Raw genomic sequence first — 23,567 nt, 5'->3', positions numbered from 1 at the left:
CCGTGTGCGGTGCCCCCTTCCACCATATTCCACCTCGGTCATATCATAGCGGTGCTTAGGCGAAGCCCTGCGTCGGTAGAACATCATCACCGTCATCACGCCGTCGTGCTGACGAAACTCTCCCTCAACACTTTGCTGGATCAGAGCTCGAGGGATGTCACCGAGTTGAACGTGTGCAGAACTCGGAGGTGCCGTACGATCGGTACTTGGATCGGTCGGATCGGGAATACGTACGACTACTTCCTGGTCTACGAGGGTACGTAGACAACACTCTCCTCTCTCGTTGCTATGCATCACCATGATCTTACGTGTGCGTAGGAAAATTTTGAAATTACTACGTTCCCCAACAGTGGCATCCGAGCCTAGGTTTTATGCGTTGATGTTGTGCACGAGTAGAACACAAGTTAGTTGTGGGCGATATAAGTCATACTGCTTACCAGCATGTCATACTTTGGTTCGGCGGTATTGTTGGATGAAGCGGCCCGGACCGACATTACGTGTACGCTTACGCGAGACTGGTTCTACCGACATGCTTTGCACACAGGTGGCTGGCGGGTGTCAGTTTCTCCAACTTTAGTTGAACCAAGTGTGGCTACGCCCGGTCCATGCGAAGGTTAAAACAACACCAACTTGATAAACTATCATTGTGGTTTTGATGCGTAGGTAAGAATGGTTCTTGCTAAGCCCGTAGCAACCAGGTAAAACTTGCAACAACAAAGTAGAGGACATCTAACTTGTTTTTGCAGGGCATGTTGTGATGTGACATGGTCAAAACATGATGCTAAATTTTATTGTATGAGATGATCATGTTTTGTAACCGAGTTATCGGCAACTGGCAGGAGCCATATGGTTGTCGCTTTATTGTATGCAATACAATCACGTTGTAATGCTTTACTTTATCACTAAGCGGTAGCGATAATCGTGGAAGCATAAGATTGGCGAGACGACAACGATGCTACGATGGAGATCAAGGTGTCGCGCCGGTGACGATGGTGATCATGACGGTACTTCGAAGATGGAGATCACAAGTACAAGATGATGATGGCCATATCAAATCACTTATATTGATTGCATGTGATGCTTATCTTTTATGCATCTTATCTTGCTTTGATTGACGGTAGCATTATAAGATGATCCCTCACTAAATTATCAAAGTATAAGTGTTCTCCCTGAGTATGCACCGTTGCGAAAGTTCTTCGTGCTGAGACACCACGTGATGATCGGGTGTGATAGGCTCTACATTCAAATACAACGGGTGCAAAACAGTTGCACACACGGAATACTCAGGTTAAACTTGACGAGCCTAGCATATAACAGATATGGCCTCGGAACACGGAGACCGAAAGGTCGAGCGTGAATCATATAGTAGATATGATCAACATATTGATGTTCACCATTGATACTACTCCATCTCACGTGATGATCGGACATGGTTTAGTTGATTTGGATCACGTGATCACTTAGAGGATTAGAGGGATATCTTTCTAAGTGGGAGTTCTTAAGTAAAATGATTAATTGAACTTAAATTTATCATGAACTTAGTACCTGATAGTATCTTGCTTGTCTATGTTTGATTGTAGATAGATGGCTCGTGATGTTGTTCCGTTGAATTTTAATGCGTTCCTTGAGAAAGCAAAGTTGAAAGATGATGGTACCAATTACACGGACTGGGTCCGTAACTTGAGGATTATCCTCATTGCTGCACAGAAGAATTACGTCCTGTAAGCACCGCTAAGTGCCAAGCCTGCTGCAGGAGCAACACCAGATGTTATGAACGTCTGGCAGAGCAAAGCTGATGACTACTCGATAGTTCAGTGTGCCATGCTTTACGGCTTAGAACCGGGTCTTCAACGACGTTTTGAACGTCATGGAGCATATAAGATGTTCCATGAGTTGAAGTTAATATTTCAAGCAAATGCCCGGATTGAGAGATATGAAGTCTCCAATAAGTTCTATAGCTGCAAGATGGAGGAGAATAGTTCTGTCAGTGAACATATACTCAAAATGTCTGGGTATCATAATCACTTGACTCAACTGGGGGTTAATCTTCCTGTTGATAGTGTCATTGACAGAGTTCTTCAATCACTGCCACCAAGCTACAAAAGCTTCGTGATGAACTATAATATGCAAGGGATGAATAAGACTATTCCTGAGCTCTTCGCGATGCTAAAAGCCCCGGAGGTAGAAATCAAGAAGGAGCATCAAGTGTTGATGGTCAATAAGACCACCAGTTTCAAGAAAAAGGGCAAAGGGAAGAAGAAAGAGAACTTCAAGAAGAACAGCAAATAAGTTGCTGCTCAGGAGAAGAAACCCAAGTCTAGACCTAAGCCTGAGACTGAGTGCTTCTACTGCAAGCAGACTGGTCACTGGAATCGGAACTGCCCCAAGTATTTGGCGAATAAGAAGGATGGCAAAGTGAACAAAGGTATATGTGATATACATGTTATTGATGTGTACCTTACTAATGCTCGCAATAGCACCTGGGTATTTGATACTGGTTCTGTTGCTAACATTTGCAACTCGAAACAGGGGCTATGGATTAAGCGGAGATTGGCTAAGGACGAGGTGATGATGCGCGTGGGAAATGGTTCCAAAGTCGATGTGGTTGCGGTCGGCACGCTACCTCTACATCTACCTTCGGGATTAGTATTAGACCTAAATAATTGTTATTTGGTGCCAGCGTTGAGCATGAACATTATATCTGGATCTTGTTTGATGCGAGACGGTTATTCATTTAAATTTGAGAATAATGGTTGTTCTATTTATATGAGTAATATCTTTTATGGTCATGCACCCTTGAAGAGTGGTCTATTTTTAATGAATCTCGATTATAGTGATACACATATTCATAATGTTGAAATCAAAAGATGAAGAGTTGATAATGATAGTCCAACTTATTTATCGCACTGCCGTTTAGGTCATATCGGTGTAAAGCACATGAAGAAACTCCATACTGATGGACTTTTGGAACCACTTGATTATGAATCACTTTGTACTTGTGAACCGTGCCTCATGGGTAAGATGACTAAAACGCCGTTCTCCGGTACTATGGAGAGAGCAACGGATTTGTTGGAAATCATACATACAGATGTATGTGGTCCAATGAATGTTGAGGCTCGTGGCGAATATCGTTATTTTCTCACCTTCACAGATGATTTAAGCAGATATGGGTATATCTACTTAATGAAACATAAGTCTGAAACATTTGAAAAGTTCAAAGAATTTCAGAGTGAAGTGCAAAATCATCGTAACAAGAAAATAAAGTTTATACGATCTGATCGTGGAGGAGAATATTTGAGTTACGAGTTTGGTCTTCTTTTGAAACAATGCGAAATAGTTTCGTCACTCACGCCACCGGAACACCACAACGTAATGGTGTGTCCGAACATTGTAATCGTACTTTACTAGATATGGTGTGATCTATGATGCCTCTTACTAATTTACCGCTATCGTTTTGAGGTTATGCTTTAGAGAGGTTGCATTCACGTTAAATAGGGCACCATCTAAATCCATTGAGACGGCACCTTATAACTGTGGTTTGGCAAGAAAACCAAGTTGTCGTTTCTTAAAGTTTGGGGCTGTGATGCTTATGTGAAAAAGATTCAACCTGATAAGCTCGAACCCAAATCGGAGAAATGTGTCTTCATAGGATACCCAAAGGAGACTATTGGGTACACCTTCTATCACAGATCCGAAGGCAAGATATTCGTTGCTAAGAATGGATCCTTTCTAGAGAAGGAGTTTCTCTGAAAGAAGTGAGTGGGAGGAAAGTAGAACTTGATGAGGTAATTGTACCTGCTCCCTTATTGGAAAGTAGTTCATCACTGAAATCAGTTCTAGTGATTCCTACACCAGTAAGTGAGGAAGATAATGATGATGATCATGAAACTTCTGATCAAGTTACTACCAAACCTCATAGGTCAACCAGAGTAAGATCCGCACCAGAGTGGTACGGTAATCCTATTCTGGGGGTCATATTACTTGACCATGATGAACCTACGAACTATGAGGAAGTGATGATGAGCCCAGATTCCACAAAATGGCTTGAGGCCATGAAATCTGAGATGGGATCCATGTATGAGAACAAAGTGTGGACTTTGTTTGACTTGCCCGATGATCGGCAGGCCATAGAGAATAAATGGATCTTCAAGAAGAAGACTGACGCTGACGGTAATGTTACTGTCTACAAAGCTTGACTTGTTGCAAAAGGTTTTTGACAAGTTCAAGGAGTTGACGACGATGAGACCTTCTCACCCGTAGCGATGCTTAAGTCCGTACGAATCATGTTAGCAATTGCCACATTTTATGATTATGAAATTTGGCAAATGGATGTCAAAACTGCATTCCTTAATGGATATCTTAAAGAAGAGTTATATATGATGCAACCAGAAGGTTTTGTCGATCCAAAAGGTTCTAACAAAGTGTGCAAGCTCCAGCGATCCATTTATGGACTTGTGCAAGCCTCTCGGAGTTGGAATATACGCTTTGATAGTGTGATCAAAGCACATAGTTTTATACAGACTTTTGGAGAAGCCTGTATTTACAAGAAAGTGAGTGGGAGCTTTGTAGCATCTCTGATATTATATGTAGATGACATATTGTTGATCGAAAATGATACTGAATTTATGAATAGCATAAAAGGATACTTGAATAAGAATTTTTCAATGAAAGACCTCGGTGAAGCTGCTTATATATTGGGCATCAAGATCTATAGAGATAGATCAAGATGCTTAATTGGACTTTCACAAAGCACATACCTTGATAATGTTTTGAAGAAGTTCAAAATGGATCAGGCAAATAAAGGGTTCTTGCATGTGTTACAAGGTGTGAAGTTGAGTCAGACTCAATGCCCGACCACTACAGAAGATGGAGAGAAAATGAAAGTCGTTCCCTATGCTTCAGCCATAGGTTCTATCATGTACGCAATGCTGTGTACCAGACCTGATGTGTGCCTTGCTATTAGTTTAGCAGGGAGGTACCAAAGTAATCCAGGAGTGGATCACTGGATAGCGGTCAAGAACATACTGAAATACCTGAAAAGGACTAAGGATATGTTTCTCATATATGGAGGTGACAAAGAGCTCGTCGTAAATGGTTATGTTGATGCAAGATTTCACACTGATCCGGATGACTCTAAGTCACAAACCGGATACGTGTTTTTATTAAATGGTGGAGCTGTCAGTTGGTGCAGTTCCAAGCAGAGTGTCGTGGCGGGATCTACATGTGAAGCAGACTACATAGCTGCTTCGGAAGCAGCAAATGAAGGAGTCTGGATGAAGGAGTTCATATCTGATCTAGGTGTCATACCTAGTGCATCGGGTCCAATGAAAATCTTTTGTGACAACACTGGTGCAATTGCCCTGGCAAAGGAATCCAGATTTCACAAGAGAACCAAGCACATCAAAAGACGCTTCAATTCCAACCGTGATCAAGTCAAGGAGGGAGACATAGAGATTTGCAAGATACATGCGGATCTGAATGTTGCAGACGCGTTGACTAAGCCTCTCTCATGAGCAAAACATGATCAGCACCAAGACTCCATGGGTGTTAGAATCATTACAATGTAATCTAAATTATTGACTCTAGTGCAAGTGGGAGACTAAAGGAAATATGCCCTAGAGGCAATAATAAAGTTGTTATTTATATTTCCTTATATCATGATAAATGTTTATTATTCATGCTAGAATGTCATTATTCGGAAACTTAGTACATGTGTGAATACATAGACAAACAGAGTGTCACTAGTATGCCTCTACTTGACTAGCTCGTTGAATCAATGATGGTTATGTTTCCTAACCATAGACATGAATTGTCATTTGATTAAAGGGATCACATCATTAGAGAATGATGTGATTGACTTGACCCATCCGTTAGCTTAGCACGATGATCGTTTAGTTTGTTGCTATTGCTTTCTCCATAACTTATACATGCTCCTATGACTATGAGATCATGCAACTCCCGAATACCGGAGGAACACTTAGTGTGCTATCAAACGTCACAACGTAACTGGGTGACTATAAAGATGCTCGACAGGTGTCTCCGATGGTGTTTGTTTAGTTGGCATAGATCGAGATTATGATTTGTCACTCCGAGTATCGGAGAGGTATCTCGGGGCCCTCTCGGTAATGCACATCACTATAAGCCTTGCAAGCAATGTGACTAATGAGTTAGTTACGGGATGATGCATTACGGAACGAGTAAAGAGACTTGCCGGTAACGGGATTGAACTAGGTATTGAGATACCTACGATCGAATCTCAGGCAAGTAACATACCGATGACAAAGGAAACAACGTATAACGTTATGCGGTTTGACCGATAAAGATCTTCGTAGAATATGTGGAAGCCAATATGAACATCCAGGTTCCGCTATTGGTTATTGACCGAAGACGTGTCTCGGTCATGTCTACATAGTTCTCGAACCCGTAGGGTCCGCACGCTTAACGTTCGGTGACGATCGGTATTATGAGTTTATGTGTTTTGATGCATCGAAGATAGTTCGGAGTCCCGGATGTGAGCACGGACATGACGAAGAGTCTCGAAATGGCCGAGACATAAAGATTGATATATTGGATGACTATATCCGGACACCGGATGAGTTCCAGGGATCACCGGATAATTATCGGAGTGCTGGGGGGTTATCGGAACCCCCGGGGGACTAATGGGCCAACATGGGCCTTAGTGGAGAGAGAGAGAGGGTCGGCCAAGGCAGGGCCGCGCGCCCCTCCCCCTCTAGTCCGAATTGGACTAGGGAAGGGGGGGCGGCGCCCCCCTTTCCTTCTCTTCTCTTCCTCTCCTTCCTTCCCCCTTCCTCCTCCTAGTTGGACTAGGAAAGGGGGAGTCCTACTCCTACTAGGAGGAGGACTCCTCCCCTCCTTGGCGCGCCTCCAAGGGCCGGCCGGCCTCCCCCTTGCTCCTTTATATACGGGGCCAGGGGGCACCCTAGGACACACAAGTTGATCATTGATCCCTTAGCCATGTGTGGTGCCCCCCTCCACCATAATCCACCTCGGTCATATCGTCGTAGTGCTTAGGCGAAGCCCTGCGCCGGTAGCTTCATCATCACCATCATCACGCCGTCGTGCTGACGAAGCTCTTCCTCGACACTCAGCTGGATTGAGAGTTCGTGGGACGTCACCGAACCGAACGTGTGCAGATCGCGGAGGTGCCATACTTTCGGTATTAGGATCGGTCGGATCGTGAAGACGTATGACTACATCAACCGTGTTGTCATAACGCTGCCACTTACGGTCTGCGAGGGTACGTGGACAACACTCTTCCCCTCTTGTTGCTATGCATCACCATGATAGATCTTGCGTGTGCATAGGATTTTTTTGAAATTACTGCGTTCCCCAACATGTGCAATCATCGCAATTCACCAAAGACGTGAAGAAGGTGAGTCACCTTCTGCGTCTGGGAACAAAGTTTTTGATTCACGATGGCAAGGCGGCATCATTTTGGTTAGATGTCTGGTGCGGTGAGCAAGCGTTATGTGAAAGGTTCCCGGCCCTTTTTGCCATTTTCGATAAACCAAACGCCAAGTTTGGGCTAACTCGAGTTGGCAACCTAGATTCCGACGTTCGCTCGGGCCTATCGAGAGCTCGGAGTGGGAGGTCTCGTGGAAGCTAGAAGCCTCGGGTCGCTTCTCGACGGGATCGCTTTACAAAGAATTTTTCAAAACACATACCACGTGTGATTTGAGTGGGATTTGGAAGGCAAGGTTGCTGGCCGAAATTAAAATATTTCTATGGCAAGTTGCTCGTAAGTCGTAATTGCATCACTAGCGGAGACCAAGTTCAGAAGAGGCACAGTCCAGGGGACAGGAATCGCATGTGGTGCGGTGCGGCATAGGATCGCCACCATTTATTGTTCAAGTGTGTAGTTGCTCGCTTCATATGGAGCGCCCTCCGTGAAATAACTGGAGGTGCGTGGAACCCAGATTCGCGGACCTATATAGGATGGTTCAGGGCGCATCGCGTGGGGAACACCGTGTGGCATGGCTGGTTTTGGGGACATTGGCGTGGGACTTGTGGACTACGCGCAATAAAGCGCGTATAGAGGGGATTTTCTTTCACCATCCAGCTGATCTTTTATACAAAATGATATCTTTCTTGCAGCTTTTGAAGCTTCTGGCAAAGTCAAAAGACAAAGGAAGCGTGGAGCAGCTCGTGCTAAAGATGCGGGCAAAGTACACTGAACTTCACCGCGTCATGTAGGAATTTGCTTCCGTGGGGTACCATCCTTCCCGATATCTTCTAGAAGTCGTCGACCGCGCTGCATTGCTGTTATCAGTCGTTTCGGCTTGTATCTGTACTCTTTTATTTTGTTCTGTTTCCATTTTGTTAGACTCTTTTACGACTTTGTAGTGCCTTATCATTAAGGCCAGGCAAGCGCTTCCTTTCAAAAAAAAAACATTACGAGTCAACAAAAAAAATGCCTTTGGTTGAAGAAGAAAAAAATCAGTTGCAACTTTCACGCCAATTTGATTCATCGTCGGGGAGATCTCCTAGTGGAGGCATAGCATAGGGCTTTCTCCTCTCCCATCGCTCGGCCGGTCCAATGGCCACTGACTCTTCCTGCCCCGTCGAGTTCTTCCACGGCGGCGGCGGCGACGGCCAATGGTGCAGCCTCGGCGCCGCCTACGCCGCCGTCCGGGTCCTCCGCCCGCAGGGCCACTCCCTCGTCATGTACACCGGTCCCGACGACCAGCCCCACCAGCGGATCCTCTTCGCATACCCGATCCTCCCTGGCGACGCCTTCGAGAGGCTGGACGGGTCCACGCTCTCCTGGGCGGGGCAAGGCTCCGGCGATGAGTTCGCTCTCTGCTTCCGCGACGAGGCCGCCTGCGCAGCGGTCTGCGGCGCCATCTCCCCGGTGACGACGGCGCTTGCAGCCCTGGACGACATCGCTGACAGGCTCGAGGGGTTGCGAGTGGCCGCGGCGGATGGGGGCGCCACCGCCGCCGGAGGGGACATCGCTTGTCGGCTCGCACAGCTTAGCTTAGCCCGCGGGCCATGAACTGGGTTACCCGGAGAATTGAAACCAGCCAGATCAAGTAGGTTTTTGCCATAACACCGTCGTGTTGGTTGAATCAACTCTATACTAGTAATAAAATTCTGCAAACTTTTCTTCAGCAGTTTACATCGCTTTGTTCCAAAACTGCAATTGTTAACGCAACAGATGGAAAGATTGCAGACTATGATGCCCAGTAGGGAATTTCTTTTGAATTTGTGTGGAATCCCATCGTGCGAAATTCGTTTGTTCACGGAGCAGAGACATATTTTGAACTCACGCACATCACAGCAGTGCAACACCATGCTTGTTATTACAGAAAAAATGACCAAACAAATCATACGCGTGTGCTGAAGTAGTTTGTGCCAATTTGTTCCTAAGATGCTGGTAGAAGTGCTGAATTGTTGCAGCTATCATGACGGGCTATTTTCCAGCTGAACGTTGCAATCTTGTGTCCTCGTCCATGTACCATATCTCTCCGGCCTCTCATGAGCAATCTTTACCTGCAAAAACGAGATGGGGCTGAAACACACATAGGGCGTCAGGACGTGTGACTGCCCTTAACAGACTCACGTTGGGAATATTAGGAACCCGTCGGCCTGGACGGCGCGGTGGATCCGGTGGTGGACCCCTCGTCAGCGCGGCGAGGAGGTTCTGCGTGGCTGACCGGGGTCGAGCATGAGGGATTCGGGCCTTGTTGCCCGGATCGATCTCCCGATGGCGCCTGCGTCTTTAGTCGGTGCGGTTAGGGTGGTGACCCTAGCGTGCGGCGATGGCCGGTTCGCCCATGGACAGTGGGTTGAGTCCTTGGCTTGCCCGATCGGGTGTTGGGTGGCAGCGATGGCCGCTGATTTGGCGTCCCGTCCAGATCCGTCGCGGTGTGGCCTTAGCCGGCCGACGACGTGTGGAGGGACCAGTGAGGGGCGGATGGAGGCCCACTGCCGGCGTGCTGACAGCGGCTTTCGTCTTCATGGCGACGCTCCGTTTGGTTCATGTCAGCTGCGAGAGCGGGGTGACGCGACTTCCGATGATTTCATCGCGGAGCCGACTACGGTCATGGCGGACGATGGCGGCGTCTATGACGTCGTTCCCTTCTTGAGGCATCATTGTTGTAGGTTGCGGAACTACGCCCCGACAGGGGGAAACCCTAGATCTGGGGCTTCCCTAATCGGACAATGACGGTATCTTTCATGTCGTTTTCCCTCCCGGGGGTATCGTTTTGGAGCAGGTGCTGATTGGAAGGGCTCAGAGGTGGAGTGGTGTTACCTCCTCCGCATCGACGATGGCGGATCTCGACGACGTGGAGCAATGGGGTCTCGACGTCCGATGCGTGTTTTGACAGACTAGCACAGGAGGATGGCGTTGTCTGGCGTTGTCGTGACGTAGACGGTAGGCCTCGCAAGATTGATGCGTCGGTACCTGCTCTGAAGATGGATCGGTGGAAGACGACGGTGGCAGCCTCTGAGGGTGCATCGGACTAGTGTGTGCCCTAGACCCGGCAATGTGGATTGGTTGGGGCCTCCGGTTTTAGATGTTAGGCTTTGGTGCGAGGTCTGTTTGGTATTCGGCTCGAACTATCGGCACCCCTTCATTAAGTGGATATGAGTAGCGATAGATGTTGCCAAGATGGTGGCTTGAGACTTACTAATGTATTACTTTGTAAGCTTTGTGAATAATTAATAAAGTCGTTGCACGCATCGCCCAGATGCAGAGGTCGGGGGTCTTCCTCCTTTTCGAAATAAAAACACATATGACGTGTTTGGTAGCCCGCATAGAGGCCAATCAGACCCACGTGGGAAGAAAATAGGTTGTTTCGTTCCTTGGGTTCATTGTTGGCCTGCATCGCATGGACCTCAAAGCACCTCCCAGCCAGGCCCGCTGGGAACGCTCAAATTGGTATTTTTTCCCAGAGCCAGGCCCGCTGGGAATGCTCAAATCGGCATTTTTCAGAGCCAGACCCGTGCTATGCACGTGGGCGGCGGCGGCTGCTGCACGCGAGGAGCCTCGCTCGAGAAGCCGTGTTGCTTCCGGAAGCGCCGGCAATAATTACCCTCACCTTCCCTCATCGCTCTCTCTTCCCTCTCCCCACTCTCCTAGTCTCACCGGCGGCGGCGTTCAGCAGACCGGAGAACAGCAAGGCGACCACCGGCCTTCATCGTTGGCATCCAATCCGCAACATCACCCGCAACACTTCGGCAATGGCGGTAAGCACTTTTTCCACCATCCTCACTTACTATTTCGCATCTGATCCACGTTTAGATTCGATCCGCATTCTAAGGGAATGGGGAATGGGGTAAATAGCCATAGTACTGATCATAACATCATCATGAGTTCCTAGTAGCCATGGATTTTAGGGTTCCGATCCGGATTGAGTACAAGGGGAATGGGGATTGGGGTTAAATCTTACATAGTAGATTCTAATCTTAGCGGCCCTTGAGGCGGTTGGAGCGGTGGGTGTCCTTGGCCTTATTCTTGTCCTCCGGCTGGACCACCGTCTCATCGCCCTCGCCGGAGTCAGGATCGATTGGAAAAGTAATGTGGCATGGCTCCGGTGCACTGACAAACATCTCCACCGCTTCTTCCTCCTCCTCCTCCGGCTCCAAACCAATGACCTCCAACACCACCAAAGTACTATTCCAGTACACTGCGGCACGCTGGTCATGAGGAGCCCTGTACTCCTGTACTTGGCCACCTTGCCCTCTGTCTAGCGCCGTCGGAGTCGGCTTGATTCACGGCCCAGCGAAGGATGTCAACTGACATAGCGCCCTTCACTAGGTCAGGAATTAGGGTCTTCAACTCATCCATTGTCACCTTCTTCACCTCAATACATGCCTTCTTGTGCATGTCTTCGACGCTGCTGAAGTTCGAGCACTCTTACATGGTGTTCTCGAACTTGGTGCGGTCATCGAGCGAGCACCTGAGGAAGAAAGCCCTCCGTCCAATGCTCCAAGGGAAGGGGTTGGGTTGGAGTTGGAGTTGGAGTTCATGGCAATGGATAGGAGGAAGAGTGATAGACTGAGAAGAGAGAGTGTTAACTGAGTGTGGTTGTGGGTAAGTAGTGATGGTCAGGGTGGGTAAATATAGGGGCTTTGGACGGTAGCTTTTAATGCCGATCAACCTTTGAACTTTGTGCTCTTCATAACGCCATGAACTTTGTGTTGTTCATAATGCAGATCGAGTCGAAGAACAATGACAAGGGCAAGGAGGTGGTGCCACCTATGGAGAAGGGCATGCAAGGAGGTGGTGTCACCCTTGGAGGTTGTGCCAACCACCCCTAAGGAGGTGTCAGGCACGGATGACGATGTGGTGGCGAAGGAGCCCCCCCCCCCTCCCCCGGCGGCAAGCGCCGGAACTACGGGCACTACCATGATGAGGGTGGGCCAACCCACTTCTGCAAGGTCATCCTTGCCCCGAAGCTCGAGTGCATTCCAATGCCCCCAGACTTCACCAAGCACTTCCCGGCCCTGCTGACAGAGTTCAAACTCAAGACGAACACCGGCTGCTCATGGAAGGTCACTACGAGGCTGATGAACGGCAGGATCACTCTTTATCAGGGTTGGGCCATCTTCGCCGCCGTCCATCAGATCAAGGTCGGGTACATGATGACCTTCAAGTTGCTGACTCCCGACACGCTCGAGGTCATCGTCTTCAACAACAACGACATTTTAGTGGTGACCAAGTGCGGGAGGCACGAACCTTCGTTGTGAACATCTAGGACAGCTCTCCGTTGCTTCAGCTGGTTTAGTATCGATTATATCGTTCATTCGTACTGCTTTGCTTGAAAACCGATATATTTAAGTGTCGTACTATGTTAAAACTGCTTGTTATGGTTTAGAACTATGTTCAAGTGTGGTAGTATATTAAATTGCTTACTGTTTGCTATCTTTTGTGTGTCTTTGGGTTGTTTTATACACCTATGTGTGCCAGTAACCTCACCACATCGCCAAAGAGGTTACCAGACAACAGGTGTTGCATGAAACCAAATATCATGCCTTGTGTTTCCGTCTAAACAACATGAAACCAAACACCATGCCTTGTGTTTCCGTCTAAACAAGCGACCAACCAAAAAGGTCACTTTTTGTTACGCCCCATACAGGCTCGAGGGTATGCAAACAACCAAATAATACAGGCTCGAGGGTATGCAGACAACCAAATCAGCGGAAGCCCTATGCAGGCAAAAGTTGCTGAACCAAACACGCCCATAATGTATCTACTCGGCATCTTTCCCTTCTTGCAATAGCTAGGCTAGCTCTTTAGAACCCTAGAGTACTTGCTAGAAATTGGTCGATCCCTGGTATGTACCCTGTATCTTTTTACTTTTCTTCCGCTTAACTATTATATATAGGGCTATTTCAAGTATTATCATGTGAGAGTTGATCTTGGTCTTGTCACTATCCTTCACTGGAACGTATACCAACTACCGTACCGATTATAAGCTATACCAACTACCGTACCGATTATAAGCTACGGCCATACTTCAAACTAAAAACATCTCATTCCTAACGCTCAGCAAGGCAACAATCCAAAGACGCTCAGCAAAGCAACAGTCCAAAGAACTAGAAGCAAGCATAACACCCCTGCTTTATGTTTGATTCAACCAAACAAAAATCCTTTCAGAGATACAGCAATAGAGCTAAACTAAAACAGAAACAGTAAACCAAAATAAGCACCAGAGGCTAACTCATGAAAATCGACAGACAAATATCCAAGCATAATAATCTTCTTTATGTGGACTGAAGAATCCAGACCACGACAGCGAAAACTGATAACAAATATCACCAGGTTACCAAAGTACTGATCAAAAACGACATCCTTACTGCAATACATGTCACTGACGGGTAATCTAGAGCTAGCAAACATAGATAAACAGCAATGATAACTCTAAGTGGCCTTGTCGGCCTTGGCAGCAGAGGCGGCAGCCTGGCCTCTGAGACGACCAGTCCTCCTGGCAGCGATGAGACCAACCTTCTGGCCAGGTGGTGCATCACGGCGGACAGTGGAGGCGTGACCAATATGCTGGTGGTTACCTCCTCCGTGGGGATGCTCAACAGGGTTCATGGCCACACCACGCACCTTAGGCCAGGAGTTCCTCTTCACACGGTACTTGTGGTAGGCATTACCAGCCTTCAGCATTGGCTTCTCAGTCCTGCCACCACCAGCAACCTGACCAATCATGGCACGACAGCTGCTTGGGACGATCTTCTTAGCGCCAGAGGGGAGCTTGATCCTGCATAAACACAACATGAGTAATGCGTCTTAATATTTGTGCAGCTGAAGCATTCATCAAAAGAATCAGGCCATCCGGCAACATAAACAAAGATACACCAATCATATATATTCCATTAACATGTAGGATATTGTACTGACAAAAACTGATAATAAGAAATGGCCCTTGTATATGCAAACGCTAACAATCATAATTGTTTGAAGGCAGGGTAGGTCAATCTGAAGACAGAAGCAGGATAAAATAGTTAGGGATCGCATGTCTCTGGTTTAAGGTTTAAAGTCTTCTAAGATGCATGTGCAGTTCTAGGATAACAGAAGAGCAAGCATATCATGTCCAGTTCCAGGATAACAGAAGAGCAAGCATATCATAACTGTTGCAGATTATACAATGAACAGAAAACATCTCAAGGCTCAACCACAGAATGCGTATCTAAGAATTGGTCTTTGAGAAATTAACAAACATGTAAAGCACGCACATTAAAGGTTTCCAATCTTTAATCAATTAAAGAGCATCTAAATCACGCATATCAGAAGCAGTGGACGAACATATATTCAGATCGAACTATGAGCATTTCATCATTTCCCACCGCGAATCACATGAAGCAAATCCAATAACAGCTACTATCAGGAGAACTAACCATAGGCATATAATTTATAAAGAGGGGTGAGAGGACAAGGAACAGTACCTTGAGGTGCCGTTGTCGGGGTTGTGGCTGATGACGATGGCGTAGTCACCGGAGGCCCTGGCGAAGACACCACGGTCGCCGACGTGGTGCTCGACGTTGCAGATGACGCCTCCCTCAGGCACGGAGCGGAGCGGGAGGACGTTGCCGACGGAGAGCGTGGCGCGGCGTCCGCAGTAGACGAACTGGCCGGTGTACATACCCTCGGCGGCGACGAAGAGCTCCTTCTGGTGCTTGTACCTGAACGGGTGGCGGAAGGTCACCTTGGCCAGCGGCGCACCACGCCCCGGGTCGTGGATGACATCGGTGACGACGCCCTTGAGGTACCCGTTGCGCTCGCCGAAGTCGAGCGACCTGAACCGGGCGGGGCCCTTGCGGTGGTGGGTGTGGGACTTGAAGACGGAGCCCGCACCCTTACGCTGAGCGCGGATCACGCGACCCATCTCGGCGGCGGCAGAGGCGGATTGGCGGCGGCGGTGAGGGGAATGGGTGGGCAGCTGGGCTAGGGTTCGAGGACGGAGAAGAGGGAGCAATATATAGTGGGGAAAATATTCTAAAATGCCTTTTGGAGGCCGAGCTCCATGGAGGCCTCCAAAAGCATTTTTCAAATTTCATCAAAATTCATATTTCCAGATTTCAAAAAATTATGAAAAAAGTACACATATACACGAAGGCACAATTTAGACGTGTGTAAATTTTCAGGACAAAAAATGTTAAAATGAGGGTTGTGCAAAAAAAAAAACAAATCTAAGGCTTTTCATCCTGAATTTGTCTTTTTTGCACAGGTCACATTTCAAAGTATTTCATCCTGAATTTTTACACGCATATACATTTCAGCTTTGTATACTTGCATGTTTTTTCTAAAAAAATTAAATTGAAAAGTTTGAATTTTAAAATTTTCAAAAATAAAGGGTTGCATGGAGCTCGACCTCCAAAACGCCTCACTCGAAAGATATCATATGATACGAGCGCTTAGGTGTGTTTGGTAGTAGTTCCCACCATAACATTGTTGTTTTCCTTTGAGACATGCTAGCTCTAGACATGTTGAGTACATGCATTTGTTGTTGTTTGGTAGCGGTGTATGTGCTAAGACATGCTGAGCTGAAACTTTATTTGTTAGTCTGCATGTGTTTACATGTTGAACAATTTTGAATTCCGAATATTTTTTTTGAATGGTGATTTTTCTAAAAAAATGTGGCTAAACATCAAAACACATTTTGGAATTTTGTTTTCTTAAAAAAAATTGGAAATCCGATTTTTCGAGAATTTAAACAAAATATGAAATTCTGAACATTTCCCAAAATTTTCAACAAAATTTGGAAATTTGAACATTTTTCAAAAAATTAAACAAATTTTAAATTTATGAACATTTTTTTAAGAAAAAATAAAAAATGAATTATATCTTTTGAGAATTTAAACAAAATTTTAAAAATTGATTTTTTTAAATAAATTTAAACAAAATATGAAATTCTAAACATTTTTTGCAAATTTAAACAATTTTTTAACATGTTTTGAGAATTTAAACATATTTTGTAAATGTAAAAAAATAAAATTCTGAACATTTTTGAGAATTTAAATAGATTTAGAAATTTTGAACATTCTTTTATAGTTAGGACGAGCATGGCTGCCTCCATGCACCCTATCTGGTCGTGCTCAACTCAGCATGACTGAGAGGCCTTTTTTCATGAGATGGGCATAGTCAACATGAGCCTATACACCGTGCCAAATAGTTAAAAGTGGGTTGTATAGGAAACTTTTGAGATCATACACCCTCCATGCTACCATGATATATGCTCCCGCGAGGCGTTCACTGGTACAACGACGTGCTATATAAACGGTTTTTAACCCCTTTTCGCGACGGCATTTGGAACCGTCGCCAAGTGAGTGTGGGCGATAGGGGGGTCCTCCCCACACGACCCAGAAATCATCGGGGATATGCCCTCCTGGGACACAGGCTCATGCCGTGTGTGATCGGGCGAGGCATCGAAATCCAATCATTTTCGTAGGTATGTACATCCCACACGGTAATTCGAGAAAATCATTTCCGTATGTATGTACATCCCACATGGTGAATCCCGGAAAATCATTTCTGCAAGTATGTACACCCCACATTGTGAATCCCAGAAAATCATTTCCGTAGGTATGTACATCCCACACGGTGAATCCTAGAAAAACATTTCCGTACGTATGTATATCACACACAGTTCTTTGTGTGGAAACGTTTGTGTAAGGTGGCCTAACACAAATAGTTCGCTGCCGGAAGCCGTGTGTGATTGTTAGTTGATCGAACACGCCTACTTTCTAGAAACCATGCGGGTTGTTTGAGTTCATCGCCCACTGTGATGTCTGAGTAAACGTCTTCAATAGAAAAACCCTAATAAGCAGGGTAATTAGCCTATTATTGATAATCCATGTACTAATCAAACTGATATTTCTTATAAAACACGCTAGATATTATAAAAGCAACCAGGATTTCATAATCGAATTACATCAGATAGCTTCGGCACTCAGTTACATCATTACACAACATCACCAAGTTTCACATGCAGCATCAAAAACCTTTAGAAAGTAGCATCATACACGGTAAATAGACAGATGAATCTCATATGGGAAACTGCAGAAGCGGAAGGCAAATATTGAGCCTTCAGTGATGTTGAATGTCCTTACAACTTTAGACCAGTGGCTATGGATAATTGCCCGCCCAACCTTCGTCCTCTTCAGCAAGCCTTCAATATTGTAGCATGGGTGTTGAATGAATACTTTCCTCGCCTCTTGACCATGCAGGTGGTTTGAGAGGTAATCATCGGTGAACTGCTTTGAAAAGTACTGAAAACAAAGCTATGCATAAATCGCTGTTGTAAATTTTAAAATGGCGCAAGGGGTAAAAACAAGGTAAAAGAGTTGGTACCATCCTATAGTTGACTGATGTCTTCTTCATTGTGCAAACAAAGATCTTGTTGTTATTCGTCGCAAGTTTCTTCATCATAACAATCTTTCTGAGTTTCTTGACTTGACTGATATTCATGGACATCTCATTTCCCCATATGCAAAATGGGTCGAACAGTGGGTCTAAGCCTCTGACAGCAGGACCTACATATGCAAGACCAAATTATAAGAAACCTAAATATTAGAATGATTCCTGCAACTGCACAATAATGTGCTATTAGCCAAAGGACCCTACTTGAACAAACCTCGATAGTAAACCACAGTGTCTCCCATTGTTTCCCTGCAACACACATAAAGAAGATCTTGATCAGGTTAATTGGGAGTTGCCATACTATCAGTAGAATATGTATTGTGTACAACCAAATTCGATCGGTGTCACATGCATAAAAATACAAAATTGTATCCACAGCAAATGAAAATCAAATTGCAGAACTAAACCAAACAGTTAAATGGATGGCATACCAAATGAACCAAAATAGTAAACTGAGCACGACATTGCAGAATGGAAACATGTACTAGAAGATAAGACAGTTAACAAAACAAAGAATGCTTTAGAACAGTACTACGAAATGTAGCAATTATTGGACCATAATGGAACATTACATTTCAGAGGACCAAACTGTTAACTGAACATCAGATTGCACATTAACATTACAGAGGACAAATCACTGGAAGGCACTGGCGGTGGCCTCGAGAAAATAGCACGAACTATATTTTAAAGTAGACAACCGCATGGCGGTGTCGACGATGGCCTCGAAGACGAGGTGGTCCTCCAAGATCTGGCAGTCGACATGCATGTCAGCCATAGCGACCTCGTGCGCGCGTGCGACCGCATGCTACTGAGCTCCACGTTACATTGCGTGCAAAATGGTTGTGGGTGGCGCTTAATTGGAGGAAGGGGCAGTGATTTCAGTGGAAGGTGTCGCGCCGTCGATCGGTGCATGTGGGACGGGAAAGGAGGAGGATGGTGTGGGTGGGGTGTGGATTACCTGACCATATCGACGAGGCCACGCAGCAAGAAGAAGGATCGGCGATGAGGAGGCCGCGCAGCAAGAAGATGAAGGAAATATGCCCTAGAGGCAATAATAAAGTTGTTATTTATATTTCCTTATATCATGATAAATGTTTATTATTCATGCTAGAATTGTATTAACCGAAAACTTAGTACATGTCTAAATACATAGACAAAACAGAGTATCCCTAGTATGCCTCTACTTGACTAGCTCGTTAATCAAAGATGGTTAAGTTTCATGACCATAGACATGTGTTGTTATTTGATGAATGCGGTCACATCATTAGAGAATGATGTGATGGACAAGACCCATCCGTTAGCTTAGCATAAATGATCGTTTAGTTTTATTGCTATTGCTTTCATCATGACTTATACATGTTCCTCTGACTATGAGATTACGCAACTTCCGAATACTGGAGGAACACGTTGTGTGCTATCAAACGTCACAACATAACTGGGTGATTATAAAGATGCTCTACAGGTGTCTCCGATGGTGTTTGTTGAGTTGGCATAGGTCGAGATTAGGATTTGTCACTCCAATTGTCGGAGAGGTATATCTGGGCCTTCTCGGTAATGCAAATCACTATAAGCCTTGCAAGCAATGTGACTAATGAGTTAGTTGCGGGATGTTGCATTATGGAATGAGTAAAGAGACTTGCCGGTAACGAGATTGAACTAGGTATTGAGATACCGATGATCGAATCTCGGGCAAGTAACATACCGATGACAAAGGGAACAACGTATGTTGTTATGCGGTTTGACCGATAAAGATCTTCATAGAATATATAGGAGCCAATATGAGCATCCAGGTTTCGCTATTTGCTATTGACCGGAGATGTGTCTTGGTCATGTCTACAAGCTTGGGCGCTAGAGCTCGAGGATGGGAAGGCTTAGGAAGGAAGAAGGCATGGGGTAAAAAGATGGATCTTTATCCGCTTATATAGGCAATGAATATCAAGCACCCCCACAAGCCTTAAAACTCACCTATTTACAAGGGGGCATCCGAATGGCATGATTGGATAACCTAAATCCGTATTGATGAGAATCCCGCAATAACGGGGCACAATCTCTGCTTTGACAAGACGTGTCAATAGAGGCCGCGCCTTGAAACGCGAAGCGGGAGGTCAAAAACGGTTCAAAATAATAAAAAGGCCACACGTAACGTTTCGCTGAAAAAGCTGTCAGTAGACATACCTTATTTTGATTAAGTATTGTACCCTTGTGGTTGAGGGTTGTAACTGTTATACAGAGCCGGATGCAGTTCCCTTACTCAGAAGACTGCTTTAAAGCTATTTTCGGAGGAGGAATCCGCCTTGCAATGCCGAAGACAAATAGGCATGCCGAATACATCGCCATTGAAGACTGGTTCAGGGGCTACTGAGGGAGTCCTAGATTAAGGGGTCCTCGAGTGTCCGGGCTATGGGCCGGGCTGGTGGGCAGTGAAGATACAAGGCATGAGGCCTTCCCCCGTGTCCGGATGGGACTCTCCTTTGCGTGGATGGCAAGCTTGACATCCGGATGTGTAGTTTCCTTTCTTTGTAAACCGACTCTGTACAACCCTAGGCTCCTCCAGTGTCTATATAAACCGGAGGGTTTGGTCCGTAGAGGCTATCAGAATTCACATAGGCTAGACAACTAGGGTTTAGCCACTACGATCTCGAGGTAGATCGACTCTTGTAACCCCTATACTCATCAAAGTCAACCAAGAAGGAAGTAGGGTATTACCTCCATTAAGAGGGCCCGAACCTGGGTAAACATCGTGCCCCCTGTCTCCTGTTACCTTCGATCGTCAGACGCATAGTTCAGGACCACCTACCCGAGGTCATCCGGTTTTGACACCAACAATGATGAGCCCAGATTCTGCAAAATGGCTTGAGGCCATGACATCTGAGATGGGATCCATGTATGAGAATAAAGTGTGGACTTTGGTTGACTTGCCCGGTGATTGGCAAACCATAGAGAATAAATGGATCTTCAAGAAGAAGACTGACGTTGATGGTAATGTTACTGTCTACAAAGCTCGTCTTGTTGCGAAAGATTTTCGACAAGTTCAAGGAGTTGACTACGATGAGACCTTCTCACCCGTAGCAATGCTTAAGTCTGTCCGAATCATGTTAGCAATTGCTGCATTTTATGATTATGAAAACTGGCAAATGGACGTCAAAACCGCATTCCTTAATGGATTTCTTAAAGAAGAGTTGTATATGATGCAACCAGAAGGTTTTGTCGATCCTAAAGGTGCTAACGAAGTGTGCAAGCTCCAGCGGTCTATTTATGGACTGGTGCAAGCATCTCGGAGTTGGAATATACACTTTGATGAGGTGATAAAAGCATATGGTTTTATACATACTTTTGGAGAAGGCTGTATTTACAAGAAAGTGAGTGGGAGCTCTGTAGCATTTCTAATATTATATGTGGATGACATATTGTTGATTGGAAATGATATAGAATTTCTGGATACCATAAAAGGATTCTTGAATAAGAGTTTTTCAACGAAATACCTCGGTGAAGCAGCTTATATATTGGGCATCAAGATCTATAGAGATAGATCAAGATGCTTAATTGGACTTTGACAAAGCACATACCTTGATAAAGTTTTGAAGAAGTTCAAAATGGACCAATCAAAGAAAGGATTCTTGCATGTGTTATAAGGTGTGAAGTTGAGTCAGACTCAATGCCCGACCACTGTAGAAGATAGAGAGAAAATGGAAGTCATTCCCTGTGCCTCAACCATAGGTTCTATCATGTATGCAGTGTTGTGTACCAGACCTGATGTGTGCCTTGCTATAAGTCTAGCATGGTTGTACCAAAGTAATGCAGGAGTGGATCACTGGACAGCGGTCAAGAACATCCTGAAATACCTGAAAAGGACTAAGGATATGTTTCTCGTTTATGGAGGTGACAAAGAGCTCGTCGTAAATGGTTACGACAATGCTAGCTTTGACACTGATCCAGATGACTCTAAGTTACAAACCAGATATGTATTTATATTGAATGGTGGAGCTGTCAGTTGGTGCAGTTCCAAGCAAAGCGTCGTGGTGGGATCTACGTGTGAAGCGAAGTACATAGCTACTTCGGAAGCAGCATATGAAGAAGTCTGGATGAAGGAGTTCATATCCGATCTAGGTGTAATACCTAGTGCATCGGGTCCAATGAAAATCTTTTATGACAATACTAGAGCAATTGCCTTGGCGAAGGAATCCAGATTTCACAAAAGAACCATACACATCAAGAGACGCTTCAACTCCATCTGTGATCAAGTCAACGAGGGAGACATAGAGATTTGTAAAATACATACGGATCTAAATGTGGCAGACTCGTTGACTAAGCCTCTTCCACGAGCAAAACATAATCAACACCAAGACTCCATTGGTGTTAGAATCATTACAATGTAATCTAGATTATTGACTCTAGTGCAAGTGGGAGACTGAAGGAAATATGCCCTAGAGGCAATAATAAAGTTGCTATTCATATTTCATTGTATCATGATAAATGTTTATTATTCATGCTAGAATTGTATTAATCGGAAACTTGATACATGTGTGGATACATAGATAAAACACAGTGTCCCTAGTATGCATCTACTAGACTAGCTGGTTAAACAAAGATGGTTAAGTTTCCTAACTTTATACATGTGTTGTCATTTAATGAACGGTATCACATCATTAGGAGAATGATGTGATGGACAAGACCCATCCGTTAGCTTAGCATAATGATCGTTAAGTTTTATTGCTATTTCTTTCTTCATATACATATTCCTTTGACTATGAGATTATGCAACTCCCAAATACCAAAGGAATACCTTGTGTGCTATCAAACGTCACAACGTAACTGGATGATTATAAAGATACTCTACAGGTTGAAGGAAATATGCCCTAGAGGCAATAATAAATGTTATTATTTTATTTCCTTATATCATGATAAATGTTTATTATTCATGCTAGAATTGTATTATCCGGAAACATAATACTTGTGTGAATATATAGACAAACCAAACGTCACTAGTATGCCTCTACTTGACTAGCTCGTTAATCAAAGATGGTTATGTTTCCTAACCATAGACATGTGTTGTCATTTGATTAATGGGATCACATCATTAGGAGAATGATGTGATTGACATGACCCACTCCATTAGCTTAGCACCCGATCGTTTAGTATGTTGCTATTGCTTTCTTCATGACTTATACATGTTCCTATGACTATGAGATTATGCAACTCCCGTTTACCGGAGGAACACTTTGTGTGCTACCAAACGTCACAACGTAACTGGGTGATTATAAAGGAGCTCTACAGGTGTCTCCAAAGGTGAATTTTGGGTTGGCGTATTTCGAGATTAGGATTTGTCACTCCGATTGTCGGAGAGGTATCTCTGGGCCCTCTCGGTAATGCACATCACATAAGCCTTGCAAGCATTACAAGTAATGAGTTAGTTGCGAGATGATGTATTACGAAACGAGTAAAGAGACTTGCCGGTAACAAGATTGAACTAGGTATTGAGATACCGACGATCGAATCTCGGGCAAGTAACATACCGATGACAAAGGGAATAAAGTATGTTGTTATGCGGTCTGACCGATAAAGATCTTCGTAGAATATGTAGGAGCCAATATGAGCATCCAGGTTCCGCTATTGGTTATTGACCGGAGACGTGTCTCGGTCATGTCTACATTGTTCTAGAACCCGTAGGGTC

General features: G+C 45.0%; 2 protein-coding genes across 2 annotated transcripts; one reads left to right on the top strand and one right to left on the bottom strand.

The window, feature by feature from the left end:
- Nucleotides 1-8,530: 8,530 nt before the first annotated feature.
- On the top strand, nucleotides 8,531-9,254 carry LOC119286228. Its single transcript, XM_037565598.1, has one exon. The coding sequence runs from the start codon at nucleotides 8,558-8,560 to the stop codon at nucleotides 9,014-9,016; it is 459 nt and encodes a 152-aa protein (XP_037421495.1). The 5' UTR covers nucleotides 8,531-8,557; the 3' UTR covers nucleotides 9,017-9,254.
- Nucleotides 9,255-13,694: 4,440 nt separating this feature from the next.
- Nucleotides 13,695-15,415, bottom strand: LOC119286227 (60S ribosomal protein L8). The gene is made up of 2 exons (XM_037565597.1): nucleotides 14,923-15,415; nucleotides 13,695-14,237 (listed from the first exon to the last, which is right to left on the bottom strand). The coding sequence occupies exons 1-2, from the start codon at nucleotides 15,360-15,362 to the stop codon at nucleotides 13,892-13,894; spliced, it is 786 nt and encodes a 261-aa protein (XP_037421494.1). The 5' UTR covers nucleotides 15,363-15,415; the 3' UTR covers nucleotides 13,695-13,891.
- Nucleotides 15,416-23,567: the final 8,152 nt, after the last annotated feature.

The sequence above is a fragment of the Triticum dicoccoides genome, chromosome 4A (genome assembly GCF_002162155.2).
Source record: "Triticum dicoccoides isolate Atlit2015 ecotype Zavitan chromosome 4A, WEW_v2.0, whole genome shotgun sequence".
Classification (NCBI taxonomy): domain Eukaryota; kingdom Viridiplantae; phylum Streptophyta; class Magnoliopsida; order Poales; family Poaceae; genus Triticum; species Triticum dicoccoides.
This window is presented reverse-complemented; position numbering and strand designations above follow the sequence as displayed.